At 43.7% G+C, this 17,248-nt stretch overlaps 2 protein-coding genes across 6 annotated transcripts in view; one reads left to right on the forward strand and one right to left on the reverse strand.

Moving 5' to 3' along the window:
- Nucleotides 1-5,802, reverse strand: part of VMP1 (vacuole membrane protein 1) — a 225,947-nt gene extending 220,145 nt beyond the window's left edge. For 2 of the 4 annotated variants that reach the window (XM_089676659.1, XM_089676658.1), the window contains exon 1: nt 5,487-5,802. The gene's annotated coding sequence lies outside the window, so the exon portion shown is untranslated. The remainder of the gene's footprint in view (nt 1-5,486) is intronic. The other 2 variants (XM_089676657.1, XM_089676656.1) reach the window with 2 other exon arrangements.
- PTRH2 (peptidyl-tRNA hydrolase 2) lies at nt 5,587-16,820 on the forward strand. Of its 2 annotated transcripts, none has more exons than XM_089676661.1 (2): nt 5,587-5,889; nt 16,257-16,820. In XM_089676661.1, the coding sequence occupies exon 2, from the start codon at nt 16,267-16,269 to the stop codon at nt 16,780-16,782; it is 516 nt and encodes a 171-aa protein (XP_089532787.1). In that variant the 5' UTR covers nt 5,587-5,889; nt 16,257-16,266; the 3' UTR covers nt 16,783-16,820. The 2 variants fall into 2 exon arrangements, with proteins under 2 accessions (XP_089532787.1, XP_089532786.1); XM_089676660.1 differs by having other exon boundaries at nt 5,589-5,825.
- The last annotated feature ends 428 nt before the right edge of the window (nt 16,821-17,248 follow it).

Here is a 17,248-nt window from a genome sequence, read left to right on the forward strand (position 1 = left end):
TCTAGCTGATCTAAACCGCTTTTGACCTAAAGGGACGCTTTTTGGACGCCATGGATGTTTCTCAGTTTCCAGGCAGAAAGAACAGTAAATATGTAGGCAGGGCACAGGACAAAGCACTAGGGACAAAATGTATGTGAAATGGTTTGATACAGTAATGTTTTACTATGTGATTTTAGTGAATGTCACTTTTTGTCATTTTTCAAATTTTCCGCCGTTCCGTCCCCCGTACGTCCCGACGCTCGCAGGGGACAGAACCCAGATGACAGATGCTGGCATCCGCCGGAGGACATTACAGGGGACACTGCAGGAGGGACATCGCGGGAAGGACAAGGTAAGTGATCGAGGGATCCCAGAGCAGTGCTGCAAGGTATTCCCGAGTGTAGCTCGGGGTTACCGCTTGTGGTACTGAAACTTTACCCCGAGCTACACTCAGGAATACCTCCAGGGAGGTTAAGGTAGAAAACCTTCAGGGTGCAGACACCCCCCCCCCCCCCCAATACTTACCCGAACTTCATCTCGATTCAGCAATGTGCATGACAGAAGTGGCTCTCCAGGGTCTCTCCCTCTCTCCTCATTGGCTCCATCTGCTGTCATTCACAGTAAGTGAGCAAATGAAAAGGGAGCAGGGGTGGGGCCAAGCTCGTGTGTGAATGGACACACAGCTCGGGAGCAAACCTGCTTGAGTGCCTCCATAGCAAGAGGCTTGCTATTGGGGGCACTTGGCAAGGGAAAGGATCCAGGAACGCTGTTGGGGGACCCAAATGAAATATTTCATTTAGAATCACTTCAAGCTTAAACAAAAAAAGAATGGAAGGTCATTGATTTCTATGCAGAGCTGCACCAGATTTTCTACTCTGCAGTTTCAGTAAATAAGCCCCATAGTGTGACTTAGCTCATACTGTCAAAAACCAGGGGCAGAGGTGTATCCTTTACCAAGCTATGCTGCTTCAGTGGAGGTAGTGGATCTGGAATTGCAGTTTCTCATGAGTGTGGCTGTACAGGATTCAAATCCTTTGGCAAATAGATGGTGTATTTAGCTGCTTATCCAGAGTTTTAGGATAAAGTATGCTGAGAGAGGCTAACAAGATTAATAGGTCTTTCTGCTCCTTCACACAAACACATAGAAAGAAAACAAACCAGTAAGTCTGAATAGCTTTACGACTTGTCACAGATAATATATGCTCAAACACCATCAATTAAATTTTTGTGATGTTTATCTACTTAGCAGTGTTCAATGTATGCATCTTAAGCCTAGTACACATGAAGAGAATATCTGACAAAGGATAGTCTGTTTTTTTTTTTTTTTTTTGCATGTTATGCAGGCCATAGACAGCTAGAAAACCACGTGTTTTTTCGAACGATAAACGAAAAATTGGTCGTTCGTTAAACCGACGTTACCACCAATGATTACAAAAATCAGCCGACCAAGTCATAAAGTTCACCCCATATAACAGCCAAAACTTCTGTTCCTTCCAGGTCACGGCTCATGTGCATATTTTTTTTCGTTAAAACGATCGTACGATTTGGCCATCATTGCTGTGAAAATCGTCCATTTTCCAACATGACCGATAATCCAAAAGTGCAAAAAAAAAAAAAAAAACGAAAACCGGCCAACCAATGAACCCACTAACACTGCGAAAATCGGCTGATTTTTGAACCGTCTATGGCTGGCATAAGTCTCATATCGAAAACGAATAGGTAACTAAAGTTACAAAAATTCTGGTAAGATAGAATACAACTTCCTGGGATGATGTAATGTATTGTATAATAATGTATTCTTTCATTTCCGAGCACGTGTCTTGTATAGTATTTTTTCGTACAAATACTATACTAATTACATGAAAATAGTTTGTTCTGTTAGTTCATGCAAAAATATCCGAAGGGACAAGCACAAATTTTCTCTTGTAAAATGTCGGCATTGGCTCTCGAAAGCTGTGTATTAATAAATAGCTTATCGGACGATCGCTACGAATGCGTTTTTTTTCAGCCAGTTTTCTCATCGTGTGTACCAGGCATTAGGACTCCCATAGAGGACTCATACTTTACCCAATTTTTGTTGAATCAGCCACTGAAGGTGTGCACATGCACCGCCCGGCACCACCCTGCTCAACAAAAAACAATTTAACATTAGTCTGAGCTGAGAGGGGAATTATTGCCTGAGCAGTGACTGGATTTTGTCAGATGCGATTACTGTACAGCAGTAATGGCTGCCTGAACCCAACAGTGACTCCTCCATCCTGTAGATGGGGAAATGGTGTGATTTTCTTTCTATCTCTCACAAGCCGAAATGCCAGAATTTTTACCCATTTATGCGCAGCCTTAAAGCAGACCTCCACCCAAAAAGGGGAAATTCCGCTTTAAGTACTGGTCCCCGCTTCCCGTTAAGGATTGGAACCTTCCTTTGGGGAGTTGGGGGGTGGGTACGTGATTTAGACAGGTACCTGCTCCCACTTCTGCTGTGATGGCCTAGGTGATCGGAAGCGGAAGTTCCCCCCCCCCATAGTCTTCGGTGAAAGAAGACTGTAGGACCATTCACAAAATACAGTGCTACTCATGCATGCGCAGTGGGCACCCGGCTGTGAAGCTGCAAGCTGTCACAGCCGGGTGACTACACTTAAGATGCTGGTGCTGGGGAGAGAGGACGGCCGGTGAACCAGCTGCGGTGAGTACAGCACTGGATCCTAGGACAAGTCAGTGGATGTTTTTTTTTTAAAAGTCAGTAGCTGCCGACTTATTTTTTCTACGTTTCGACTAGAGCTCGGCTTTAAGCTAGCCATACATTAATCTTTTTTTTTTTTATTCAACTAGCCCAATTCTCCCATCCACACACTTGATGTGGATGGGGGAATCACTTCTATTTGCTATTGTATTCTGACAGTGGAGAGCTTTCTTCACTGTCAGAATACAAAGGTCACTGCTGCCAGCTATAGCTGGTGGCACTGATAATTCAGGAAAGACCCAACAGGATGGCTGTACAGAAGTCGATCGACTTGTGTACAACTAGCCTGCCCATACATGGATCAACATTTGTCCAGTTTCTGCTGAACCGACTGAATTTCGATCCATGTATGGCCACCTTTAGGCATACTGATAAGAGAAAGATATGATCACACAGAACAAACAATCCCCCCACTGTCATGCAGGATATCACAGTGGGGGAGATGTACTAAAACTAAGGCATGCAGAATCTGCCTCCCATGCACAGCTGCACCAATCAGTTTGTTCAATTAAAGTGTTACTAAACCCACAACTGTAAATTCAGTTTGTATATACAGTAAAGCATGTTTGTTATAACCACTGTGGAATTTAAGGGGTTAATCTTGAACATTGTGTAAAAAGGATATTTAATCCTCTCTTCTCTGTTCCTCCCCTTCTTCTGCTGTCCCCAATCCATCTTCTGATAGTTCAGAGCCCTAGGAAATACTCTGCACATGCTCAGTTTAGTGGGTATTGCTTTAGAGTTTTTTTTTTTTCTTGGGAGGGTGCATGTGATCAGCACAGGGCCAATCAGTTCTGTCCAGACAGAGGGTCAGAGGTCCTGCAGCCTCATAGGAAAGTCAGAGGATAATGAAAACTTCTCCTAAAAGCTTTAACCTCCCTAGCGGTCTGATTATGTCCAAATTTCTGTGCTCAAAGCGGTACATTTTTTTGCATGGAAATATGTATTTTTTTTATCGTAGGCCTGTAATTTTTAGGAATAACTCACTAAAATCTGTCCGAACAAGAGTCTAGTAAACATTCCGGATATGATAAAACTTGAAACACGAAATCATAAATTATAATTTAATAAATAATCATAAAAAATAATATAATAAATTTAATTCAATAATATAATCAAACCAAAAACACTGAAATTTGAAATATAGCGCCAAGTACGCACATCACTGAGCAAAGTCGCACAATCGTTTTCAGTCAATTCTGCAAGTGGTTCTAATTTACTATCGCTGTTCTCTAGCTGGTCTAAAACCACTTTTGACCTAAAGGGACGCTTTTTGGACGCCATGGACTTTTCTCAGTTTCCAGGCAGAAAGAAATGTAAAAATGCAGGCAGGGCACAGGACAAAGCACTGAGGACAAAATGTATGTGAAATGGTTTGATACAGCAATGTTTAACTGTGTTATTTTAGTGAATGTCACTTTTTGTCGTTTTCAAATTTCCCGCAGTTCCGTCCCCCGTACGTCCCGATGCTCGCAGGGAACGGAACCCAGAAGACAGATGCCAGCATCCGCCGGAGGACATTACAGCGGACACTGCAGGACGGACATCGCGGGACCGCAGGACAAGGTAAGAGAAGAACAGATCCTGGAGCAGCGCTGCATGTTAAGCCCGAGTGTATCTCGGGGTTACCGCTTGTGGAACTGAAATTTTACCCCGAGCTACACTTGGGAATACTGCCAGGGAGGTTAACCAATGACTTTGCTGGACACTGATAGAAGTCACAAGACCGCTCTAACTGCTGATGAGAAAAGGTATTTAGCAGTTTATATTTACTAAACTAATTGAATTTCCACGTTCTGTGTACTGTGGGAGACCAGATATAGTGAATGCAGGGTCCTGGGTTTAGTAACACATTAAGCTTTGACAATAAAACCTGGAAGCTGATTGGTTTCTATGTAGAGCTGCACCAGATTTTGGAACTTGCCACATTTAGTAAATATCATCCAGTGTGTCAGAACCCTTCCATTAAATGGTAACGTTAACAAACAAGTCCTATGAGCCCTCTTGGAGTCAGGGCCCCAACCTGCTGACCATTCTGCCCCTATTATACCACCCCCACCCCCTGAAGGGATGACAGCACATCCTTTACACTCCAGTGATCACACTGCCTCGCCGGTATTTGTGTGCATATTCATTGTGAATGGCACCCTAATGCACACACACACACACACACACACACACACACACACACACACACACACATATATATATATAGAGTCAAGGTGCACTGATGTGAACACTATGATGAACTCTGCTGGCTAAAATAGTGCAGGTGTGTTTTGTCGACAGCCCATTCCACATGAGTGTCATCCTAATGAAACATGTCGCAATGTGTTGAATGCAGGAATGTGAATGGGCCATTAGACAGTGTGCTGAGACAGAAACTACAACAGGAAAATGACATCAGGATTTCTGGGCACTAGAATCATTTGACCGTGTGCCTAGTGGGTTGGAGATGTCCATCAGATCCCCCATTGTTCACATATCCTATACCCAGTGCAGTGGTGTCAGTCATCTGCCCCCCATCATGTGATGCCTATGGACAATGGTGATGAATGGCCATCCGTAACCAGTGATGATCGCAGTGCTCAGAGAATGTGATGGCATCATGGTAGGAAAGCAGTGATAAGAATCACATGTAGACAGAGGCGATCCTGTGACATCTGAATGACGCAGCCCCGACAGCCATCACTGTCACACACACACAGGGTCCCTGCTGGCCCCCCACAATGACAGCTATCTACCCTGACCCCCGATCTTCACTCACCTCCCACCTGCAGCCTCTCGCTGGCGATCTGTCACACTCACCGGGTCACTCCACCGGAACTATCGTCAGCCCTGTCACCACACCTCCCCTCCTAATAGATGATGTCATCAGTCGCCGACACTCATTCACAGTCCGGGGCTCGGAGAAGTCAGATTCTCCCGGGTGTTACCGGAACAGCAAGGCGGTGACCCTGCTGTACGGAGAAGAGCGCAGCGATAGACAGGTGCGCAGTGTCGGTGCAGGAGACAAAGCGGGGGACGATGAGCGGCCGTGACGTCAATGGAGAGCGACGGCGTACCCGGAAGCAGCGAGAGGAGAACAACGTGTGTTCGGGTGCCGGTGAGAGCTGCTGTCATATCTCTCCTCACACTGTTCGGTGTCTGTTCCCAGGTTCAGCTCCATTGTATGTTCCCTGGTGGGAGGCCATGTATGGTAGAATAGGGCAACCATACTTCTCAGGGGCTGTTAGTTCCTTGTATACACTTCCTGACAGGATATAAGGCGCCCAGAGAGGCTGTGCTGGCTCACACCTTACAATCCACATTCTGTCTATAACTCACAACGGCTGGAATTACAGAAAAGAAAACTGAAGGAGATCTCTGGTCATAGCATACGTTTTTGTTTTATAACAATACAAATAATAGTTATTATTGAGAATTCAGTATAAGCTTACTTGAAAAATCTCCATGCGTGTTGTGAGGTCTGTCTGTCTGCTGGTCATCACTTTCCACAACTTCCTGCATTCCCAGCATGCTTTGCAGCTTCTCCTCTGCTGTTTATTATTTTTATTCATTATAGGTACTTATATAGCGCTGTCAATTTACGCAGCGCTTTACATATATATTGTACATTCACATCAGTCCCTAACCCTCAAGGGGCGTACAATCTAAGGTCCCTAATTCACATCCATACATACACATACTATTTTATATTTATTACAGGTGTTTATATAGCACCATCAATTTACGCAGCTCTTTACACATATGTTGTGCATTCACATCAGTCCCTAACCCTCAAGGGGTGTACAATCTAAGGTTCCTAACTCACATTCACATATACACATACTAGGACAACTTAGACAGGAGCCAGTTAACCACTTGCCCTCCTGAGGATTTACCCCACCCTTCCTGTCAGGCCATTTTTTGCGATACGGCACTGCGTTACGTTAACTGACAATTGCACGGTCATACAACGCTGCACCCAAATGAAATTTACGTCCTTTTTTTCTCCCACGAATTGAGCTTTCTTTCAGTGGTATTTGATCGCCTGTGTGGTTTTTATTTTTTGCGCTATAAACAAAAATGACATTTTTGAGAAAAAAAAAATATTTTTAACTTTTTGTTATTAAACATGTCCAGTAAAAATATATAAAAAAATAAAATTTCGTCATAAATTTAGGCCAAAATGTATTCTGCTACATTTCTTTGCTAAAAAAAAATCCCAATATGTGTAAATTAATTTGTTTACGGGAAATTTATATCATTTACAAATGGCGGTATAGATACTGGAATTTTTTTTTTCTTATTAGTAATGGTGGCAATCAGATAGCTATATATATATATATATTTATATATATATATACACATTTTTTTTTTACATCCCTAGTGACACTAATACAGTGATCAGTGCTAGAAGAAAAAAAAAAAGCACCAACACACTACTAATGGCACTGGGCAGGAAGGGGTTAACATGAGGGGCGATCAAAGGGTTAACTGAGTGCAGGGAGTATTTTACTAAGGGGCGGTGTGTTGATGCTTCACTGTAATCACACTGCTCTGGATGGCTGTGGTGTGCACAGCCATTCTGAGCAGTGTGCCCGAGCTGAGAGGGAGGATTGTTAGTAAAAAAAACAGTTGTCCTTCCCGTCAGAGATGCTCGGTAATCACCGGCCAGAACCCAGTGATTGGCGGCCCGGATAGCTATATACACGTGATTTTGCACACCCTGCCACCATGTAGCAGTATATATACTACAGGGCAGCAGGAAAGCGGTTAACCTAACAGCATGTCTTTGGAGTGTGGGAGGAAACCCACAGAGGCGCAGGGAGAACATGCAAACTTCAGGCAGGTGGTTCTGTGGTTGGGATTTGAACCAACAACCCTAGTACTGCCAGGCAGAAGTGCTAACCATTTAGCCATTGTGCTGCCCTGTTTACATTGCATTTTTAAGGACTACATATCCCATGGTACCTTGCTGTCTGCAAGCAGTGGTTCCTGTACTGACTCCGCCTCCTGAAACTCCTCTGTAGTTCCAAACCGCTTGCGGTGGATACATGTGGTCCTGCCAATGAAGTATAAACTACATGGGAAGGCTAAACACTAAACCACATATTCTGAGGAGTATGTGCAAAATTCTTTGATCCTGTAAGTTTTCCCCTTGATGGTAAATTCCTTTTGACCTTGAAGGACAAACTTACAGGTCAAGCGCCGTGGTTTTCTGCACTGATGCATACCAATGATGGGAGAAAAGGTGGGGTACAGTGTATAACTAGCTTTGGGCCTGAGTTTACTAGGGGCCACTTTGCTTTTTATATTAGGTGCTTTTCTATATGCAAATTTAGGTTTACATGGTATTTGATGTTTGAGATTTGGATCCTGTAATAATAGGGGCCAGTGTTTCCTTAGAACACTTTCCATCTGTTTATGACAACTGTGAAATTGGGTAGTGAACCGGATATCATTAGAAACCGTATTGCTGGACGAGTCCTCGTGTGTGTCTGTGTGTGTGTTAGAGTAAGTCATATAAAAGGAAGAGGTATGTTCAACTAAAGAAGATGGGTACCCCCAAGAATTTGTTCTTAAGTAAATCACCCTGGGAGAAGTAGTCCTCGAGCTGCGTGCAATTATATTTTAACCTACAAAACTGGCTCTTGGGAATATTAGAAAGCCAATGAGGGTGGTGGCAGCTCCTAAAATGCAAAAAGGAATTGCCAGCAGTATGCTTCGTGTAGTTTTCCAAGTTGAGAAAAGCTAGATGTTCTTTATCAACCACTGATGTGAATGATCGACCCATATACTCCTTAGTCTGTTTTGTATATATACAGTATAATGTGTGTGTGTGTATGTATGTATGTATGTATGTGTGTATATATATATATATATATATATATATATATATATATATATATATATATATATATATATATATATATATATATATAATTTTATTTATTTATTTTTTTTTGTTCTTTACTTGTAATGCCAATGTAATCACCTAGGTGTTGCTGTGACAACTATTTTGAGGCCCATTCATTTCAATGTACCCATTTTGATTGGTCGCTTTAATTATTTCAGTTTCCCTATATACTATAAGTAGTCGCTCCTATCACAGGGGGTTTATGGTCTGAGGAAGGAGTGTCTGCACATGCTCCAAAACGTGTTACCGCTCCCTTGATGTCACTCCCAGCGTGTGTGTTCCACGCCGCTCCTGGAAGTACAGCGACTATCTTTCCCGTGTGTTCCACCACACTCACTACCGCTGGTCGGCTCAGTGTGTCCCCCTGACATTATACCTGACTATCTTGTAAGTGCTTTTAACCTTTACTACTCAAACTGCTGTAAACTGCACTTAGAGGCGCCTTCCTTGCTATTTACTTTACTAGAGTCTGCTTCCACTCTTGAAGAGCTGCTCCAGTGCACAGCTTGCTCCCATGTCATCTGGTCTCCCTTCCCTGCACTGGATGCCCAAGATCCTTTTCTCCTGAAGGTCATACCATTGCAGAGCGCCCTACGAACACTGTTATGCCTGTTCACATCTGAATATCATGAACCTCTTTGAGGCAGAATGCATTTTTGGTCCTGAAAATGTAAGGCTCTATGCATATTAGTGTTTTTCCCCTCCCCTTCTTTCAGGGCAGCACCTCGAGAGAGGAAACGCCTCCACTCAGAATAAAAGTATGGTCTCCCCACTCTGACCTCAGTAATGGTGTTTCCTCTGGTGGGGAGACGCAGACTTGGAAGCCTTTCCAGGGGCGGTGAGAGGATCACGCTGTGTCTGGAAGATGGGGGAGAGGGGGGCGCACTTAGACTGGTTGCGGTCCATTCGGGTGCCCCTCACTTTGCAGAAGGGGGGACTGACCCCCTTGGCAGGGGGGGGAGGGGAGGTGTCCCTTACCTGCATCTCGCTCCGCCCCAGCCCCCACAGAGGAAAGTCCAGGGAGTTGGGCGCCTGCGCTCCAGTGTCCAGGGGGACCTGGGGGGAGAGGTACCACTGCCCCACAATGTGCCAACAATGGAGCCTTGGCCAGGCGGATGAGGGGGGACGACACTTCTGGCGGAAGGGCGGGACTTTCTCCTGGGATGCAGCTTCCGGCCATGTCCCTTGAAGCGCGGGCCGGAGTTTGGTGGTATAGAGGCTGCATCCTGCAGAGGCAGGCAACGCAACACCTCAGGGCGGACCACCGCCTGGAACATGTCCGGAGGCACCGGGACCAGGCAATGCCAGCACCAGCCAGCCTCAGGTAGTTAGCTCAGTGGAGCCTTGTTTCCGTACCTGTTTGGCCCCTAGCTCCAGGGGGTGTCCTCAGCCCTCTGGATGGTTGGAGGGGTTAGAGCGGAGGGGGGGTCTTGGATAGTAGCCTCCCAAGCCCTGCCAGAAGGAAGGGGGCAGTCAGCCAGTCCCTGTGTTAATGGGAACCCCGGTTCTGTTTGCATGTTGCTGGTAAAGGCCAGAGAGATGCCCAAGCCGCACCACGGGGCTAAAAGGGAGTGCCCCTCAAGGACTCCTGGACGAGGGTGCTGTGTGAGTCCTGTATTGAGGGCCTGATCAGGGAGGAAGTTCCTTCTCAGGGGGACCTGGTTAAGTCAGTTAGGGAATGATGGCTACCTTTTTGATTCCTTTAGGTCTCTAGTCAAGAATTTATCTCTGCCCCAGATACAGACCACACTCCTTCCCACCAACAGATCGAGGTTTCCCCTCGAGCGAGTTCAGAGGCTCCTCTAGATACAAGTTGTCCCTGGAAGAGGTTGATGACTTACTAGGAGCCATTTATGCTACCTTGGACATTAAGGAAGATAATAAGCCCCGTACATTGCATGATCAAATGTATCAGGGTATGGAGGAACAAAAGCATGGAGTCTTTTCTGTCCACTAAGTGCTGGTAGAAACCATAAAAAGGGAGTGGCAGGATCTGGAGAGAGAGCCCTTCTTTGCCAAATCTCTCAAGCGCAGGTTCCCGTTTGACGAAGACTCGTTCACAGTGAGGAATAAATGCCCCAAGCTGGACGCAGCTTTTTCTCAGGTAGCCAGGAAGATCAACCTTGCCTTTTGAGGACATGGGGGTCTTGTCTGACACCATGGATAGAAGAGCGGATTCCCTTCTTGAAAAAATCCTGGGACTCCACACTACCCAACTTAAAGCTCGCCATGGCCACTACAGAGGTAGCTCAGAACCTGCAATATTGGCTTACACAGCTATAGGCCCATGTCATGGTGGGCTCCCCAAAGGACAACATATTAGCCTCCTTCCAGACTTTACTGCAGGGGGTGGGCTATATTGCGGACGCCTCAGTGGAGTCGGTGAGGATGACGGCTTGGTCAGCAGCCCTAACTAACTCTGCCCGCAGAGCCCTGTGGCTCAAGATATGTCAGGGGGACATTGCCTCCAAGGTTAAGCTTTCTGGCATCCCGTTCACCGGAGATTTCCTTTTCGGCCCAGGTCTTGAGACGGTGCTGGATCGCACCGCAGACAGGAAAAAAGCCTTTCCCCTTAAGAGAAAGCTCCAAGGCTAGGGGGAGAACAGGAGGGACATCGCGGGAGTGCAGGACAAGGTAAGTGAAGAACAGATGCCGGAGCAGCTCCGCATGGTAAGCCCGAGTGTGGCTCTGGGTTACCGCTTTTGGTACTGAAACTTTACCCCGAGCTACACTAGGGAATACCGTCAGGGAGGTTAACTGACTAGATCAATATCCCAGGAATTTAATTGACTTCATGCTATACTCTGATTAAAAAGTGTTTTTTTTTTTTTGAGAAGTGTATATCTAAAGACAATGTTTCCAGCTTCAGGTAGGGCTGGGTAGGATATTGATAGATTTCCCATCTATTCCTTTCCTGTTCCAGCATCAACTCCAAATTTTCTTTCAAATCTAGCTTTGATGACAAATGGGGAGCAGGAATCTTCCCAGTGGGGTTAAAGCAATAAAAACCTAACAGAGGTTCTGATCCTTCACCGCTCTATAACATGAAAGCAAGTTTTGTAATATCCTGTATATTTTAAAAGAAATACCTAGATTGAATAATGTTTTATATGTGATTTCACTTGCACTTGACCTGCCCAATTATGAAAACCAATTTTCGCCTGCAAGCTTATGCTTGAGTATTTAGATGCTGGAGCTATCAATGCCAACATCCACCTCTTCTTTAAGATCTCAAGTTCTAAAGTGTTTCAGTGATATTCTGCTTTCAGTAGCCACTGGAGGACATGAAATTCTTGGTAAGATAACTAGAAAAGCTTGAATGGTCATAAGCACTTAAAATCTCACATTTGAGGAGCCCGCAATTCTTCTTACTTTCTGTGCTGGAAAAGCAAGAGATATATAATCATCACCATTTCATTAGGCCGTGGTTGACCATTCAAATTGCATCCAGTGATTGGCAATGGAATTGTTCTAATCGGTTCAACTCTGACTGACTTCGACTCAGACCGATTGGAAAAGTAGTTCCTGCACTGCTTTTGCCGTTTTGGGGTGCGACTTGTGTGGACATCTGTGCATGAAGTCGCACAGATATCTTATCAAGTCGCCCTGCCATCCGACTTTTAACCATTTGCCGCCCGCCCTATGGCCGAATGGCAGCCTGCAAATGTCATCAGCGTTCCGGGTGGACGCCATATGGCGTCCTCCCACACATGCGCAGATTGCGCTCCTGCAGAGCCGCGCAGCAGTGCGATCTGTCACCGGCCCTGTACCTCGGACACGGCCGATGACAGATCTGAGTATTGGCCCCCCGTTGCCGGTACCATGTGACCTGCTGTGCCCAATCACAGCAGGTCACATGACAGTTGTATACAATGAATGGCTTCATTCAGGCCATCCATTGTATACTAGTGTCTAGCTGTGAATGGCCACAGCTAATCACATGCACATGCCATGTGATTAGCTGTGGCCAAATCACAGCTATGCACAAAAAAAAAAAAAACCTGAATGAATCGATGTCATTCAGGTAAATGCTTGCTTATAGCAAAGTAATTCTTTGCTATAAACAAATTGTTTAAAAAAAAAAAACTGATCACTTCCCCAAAGAAGTACAATGTTACTATGGTAACATTGTACTACTTTGGTCATAGTGAAGTATGAAAAAAAATCTTAAAAAAAGAAAAATAATGTAATAAAACATAAAAATAAAAAAATATTTTTTTTTTCATACTGTCACCAGTGTCCCCGATCACCACCATGCCAGTTATATGATGACGCTGTACTGCACTGGTGACAATATGTAAAAAAAAAAATAGTGAAACTAATTTTTTTAATTTTTTCATTTTACAAAAAATTCGGACAAAAAAATACAACTTCAAAAAACTCGCCATTCCTCTTATGAAAATATAAATAAATTAGTGTAGGCGCTACACTAATTTATTTATATTTGGACACTGTTTTGGGTATCGGTTTGAGTGTTAGCAGCATATCAATTAGGAGGGGGGTTTTCCATAGAAGCGCAGGAGGATTCACAATAATCTAATTCCTCTTATGAAGTACGTTGGACTGTCTACTTTGCAAAAAGGGGTCATTTGGGGGATATCTGTACTGTTTTGACATTCTTGGACCTCAAGAAATTAGATTGGCTGTCAGTACTTCAGGATTGATCAATATTCAGATCTATACCATAGTTTGTGAACTGTGAATTTTTCCTACAAACTAAAAAATACATCCTAATATGGGTCATTTTCACCAAAGACATGTAGCAGAATACATCTCGGCCTAAATTTTTGAAGAACAATTATTTATTTGCAAACTTTTATAACAGAAACAATTTTTAGTCTTCTTTTGTTTAGCAAAAAATAACCCCAGCGGTGATTAAATACCACCAAAAGAAAGCTCTAGTTGTGTGAAGAAAATGATAAAATTTTTAGTTTGGGTACAATGTTGTATGACCGCGCAATTGTCATTCAAAGTGTGAGAGCGCTGAAACCTGAAAAATGGCCTGGGCAGGAAGGGGTAAAAGTGCCCGGTATTGAATTGGTTAAATTGTGTGACTTCAAGTGAAGTCGCACAATTTCAAAGTCGAATCCAGTGTAAAAGCATTTTAAAGCTGAACTGAGCTAAAAAAAATGTTAAAAATCAGCAACAGATAGGGTTTTTTTATGACAGAAGAGACCCTATTAGTTTCTTCTGTAATAAATACTTCTCCCTGCCATCAGCATTAATGTATACTGAACCATGTAGATGCAGCTTAGTAAGTCTGCTATAATGTCTGTCCATTTAATAGAAAAAAATAGCAGAATTCGGTTCCACTTAGCAAGATCCTAATGGCACTGGGATATTTAAAAATCATTTTATTATGCCTCAATCCCCTCATGTTTTGCATTGTATTGGTATTGTTCTGTCACATGTTCTGTCCCCCTTTGTAATGTACAAAGCTGAGTGAACTATTGGCGCTTTATAAATACTGTATAATAATAATAATCTAATATTGAATTCTGTGTAATCAGGATTTGTGAATGCAGACAGCAGGACATGCATCACTGCCCTCTGCTGTTCACTTGGGCCAGTGGTAAATAAGGTGCTCTATGCTAAATGTCTGTTGTACAATACAAGTCCTGAAAATAAAATAAAATGCGTTGGATGGTGTTGGGATTTGATTTATAGGTCACCTTTCCAACAATTAACTCTACAATGCTCAAATATGTTAAAGTATAAGGAACTTTCAGGTCACCTTCATAGATTAAAAGTTAGGTTTTTAGCTTTTGGAGCACGTCACACCCATATTTAGGTAGTAAGATGTAACATGTTCTAGCACCTGTCCCCACATTACCCCCCCAATCTCGCTCTGACCACATTGCTGTGTCATTCCTTCACAGGAATCTGAGCGAACTTACTACAAGTACCATCTGCCATCGCCGCAGCAACTGCAAGGGTGCTGGTGAGCACTCTTAGGCTCCATGTACAGGAGCCTACCCTGACCGCCAGCCGCAGAAAAAATGCAGATCGCGTCATAAACGCAAGTACTGTGATTTTGCCACGTTTTGCATTTTCCCATGGTCGGCGGTCAAAATGTTCCTATCCTAAATGTGATTCTTCTGCGTTCAGGAGAGGGAGGTTTAACCGCACCTAAACACGGCAGCTCCTAAACTCTGCTAAAAGCCTATGTGTACATGGACATTATGGAGGATTTTATGGAAATGAGTTTAGGAGCTGTGACAAAAAAATGCCAGAAGCTCCTAAAGTCGAGTTTAGAAACTGATCTTGTATATGAAGCTTTATAGTTCATTGACACTTCCTACAGCTTTCTACCAGAGCATAGAGAGAGGTATGGGCAGAAAACTGTAGGAAGTGTCTGCTGGAGCCTGACATTGCACCCATGATCCACTGATCGTAGGTGCAGTGCTTTGCAGGCTCCTCAGAAAAAAAATACATTCACATTTTTTCTTTTGAACTGTTGAATGTGTGTTAAATATAAAATTAAACAGGATTGTATGCAGCCATGGGCCTAAATACCTTCTAATTACAGTGTGATCAGCAGATACAGAGAATATAGAGACCCTGTGACATCGCCCATTCAGGGCAAAGTGAGAGGGTCTGTGTAAAGCCCACAAGCCAGCTTTTTGTACACCCCCTACACTGTTTTTTTCCATCACAGCCTTTCCAAAATGCATGGTGTCAGCTAGGGTTGAATCTCAGAGGGAACGGAGTGATGTCACCCACCCCCTTCATGTGATAGTGGTAAGGCTAAGTGATTTGGCTAAAACACTGCATTGTGGTGGAAGTAAATCACATTATTTCAAATACCTGGCAGCACCACTGCACCAGCATTGTTGAAGAAGGAGTTTCAGAGGATCAATGGAGAGGTGAGTACAAAGTAGTCTGGGGTTGGGCTTTAAAGGCATAATCCACCTTTTTAAAATATTTTTTGAATGTATTTAATAAAAAAATAAGCATTTATTAAATTCTGGGATTCAAGCTTGCAGAGTGTGCAACCACAATCTGTACATCTGCCCCCAAGCCCAGTTATGGATCTGGTGGAGGTAATCAGTGGATACATGTGTATCCACATCATCCTCCTGAGCCCTCTGCCGTGGTTACAAATGGGACATGTAATAGTTTCATTCAGAGAGCATCATTAATAACTGTGCAGGCAGAAGCACTTTCAGCTAGGCTGAATTCAGGTAAGGGGTGGGGGGTAGTTTGGGTTTAAGAGGCTGGTGCAAGCACCCACGCTTCATGTTACACTCCAAAATGAGTGTAGCTTGACACGTAGTCTATGCATTTAAACAGACCCTTTCGAATTGCCCTGAATGGCCAAGGTGACAGGGTCTCTTTGGGGTAATTGCACTTTTTACTGAATATAAAGGTTTACAAACCTACTCTATATACATCACTGTTTATATAAACCATGTGTTTTATAAAAAATATTGCAAAGTGACATGTCATGTGTGTAGTTTGTTTTGCAAGACTCTCTGTTCAATATTATGACCTAGATAAAGATCCGATCTCATTTTAGGAACCAATTATGGCAAAATCCTGAAAATTCCTAAGGTTCACAACCATAATTTCCTAAATTTCCTCACAACCATATTTATTTTAAAGCCGTAATAAATTGTGTGTGCTTTGTTGTAGGTGATTGAAGATGGATTACATCACTAGCCCTGGAACTCTGTCATTGGCAGCGGGAATAGCCTGCGGTGCTTTACTAGGTTGGAACCTGCGTGGTCAAATTGGCCGTTCAAGGATTGTGACAAAATTAACAGGAGATGATGCGGGAAGTGAAGCAAGCGTAATGGGAGAGAGTGGAGCGTTCAAGATGGTACTAGTTGTCCGAAATGATTTGAAAATGGGAAAGGGAAAAGTTGCTGCACAGTGCTCACATGCTGCGGTATCTGCTTACAAGCAGCTCCTTAAGCGAAATCCCGAATTACTTAAGCAATGGGAATATTGTGGGCAACCTAAGGTGGTACTGAAAGCTCCGGATGAAGATACTTTGGTTGAGCTTCTCACCCAGGCAAAACAGCTGGGACTGGCCGTCAGTCTGATTCAGGATGCAGGTCGCACACAAATAGCACCAGGATCTAGAACTGTTCTTGGCGTGGGACCTGGTCCTAGTGATTTAGTTGATAAAGTGACTGGACATTTAAAGCTCTATTGAGGTTGCTGTCACTTAATAAAATAGTAATTAAATGACAACCTAATTGGTCTTATTTCACCCTCCTGTTTAGTGTTTGTAATGCATAAAGCTAGTAATAAACTTTACATATTTTGGCATTGTAATTTTATAAAGTCGCTTTGTAACCAAAAAAGGGTCTCTGTTGTGAGACCCACAGCCCTTACTTTTGTCTTTTTTTGACATTAACATATTAAAGGATAAGTTCAACCTTGGGAACATGTTACATGTTCCACCCGTTTTTAGGATGGAACATGTAACATGTTCTCATAGCCACCACCCCCCCTCCCTTTGACAGATATTGCAGGGAGAAGCCTACCTGTATTATCTGTCAAATTTGAAACCAGCGGGGCTCCGCCCACACGGCTGCGTCACTCATTCATGGACTTCCATGGGCTTGTAGTCTTCAATGAACAACCACGGCGCTGTGGAGCGCCGTGGTAGTTCATTG

Source organism: Staurois parvus, unplaced genomic scaffold, assembly GCF_062004578.1.
Source record: "Staurois parvus isolate SC_StPar_1 unplaced genomic scaffold, SC_StPar_1.0 ptg000172l, whole genome shotgun sequence".
Lineage (NCBI taxonomy): Eukaryota > Metazoa > Chordata > Amphibia > Anura > Ranidae > Staurois > Staurois parvus.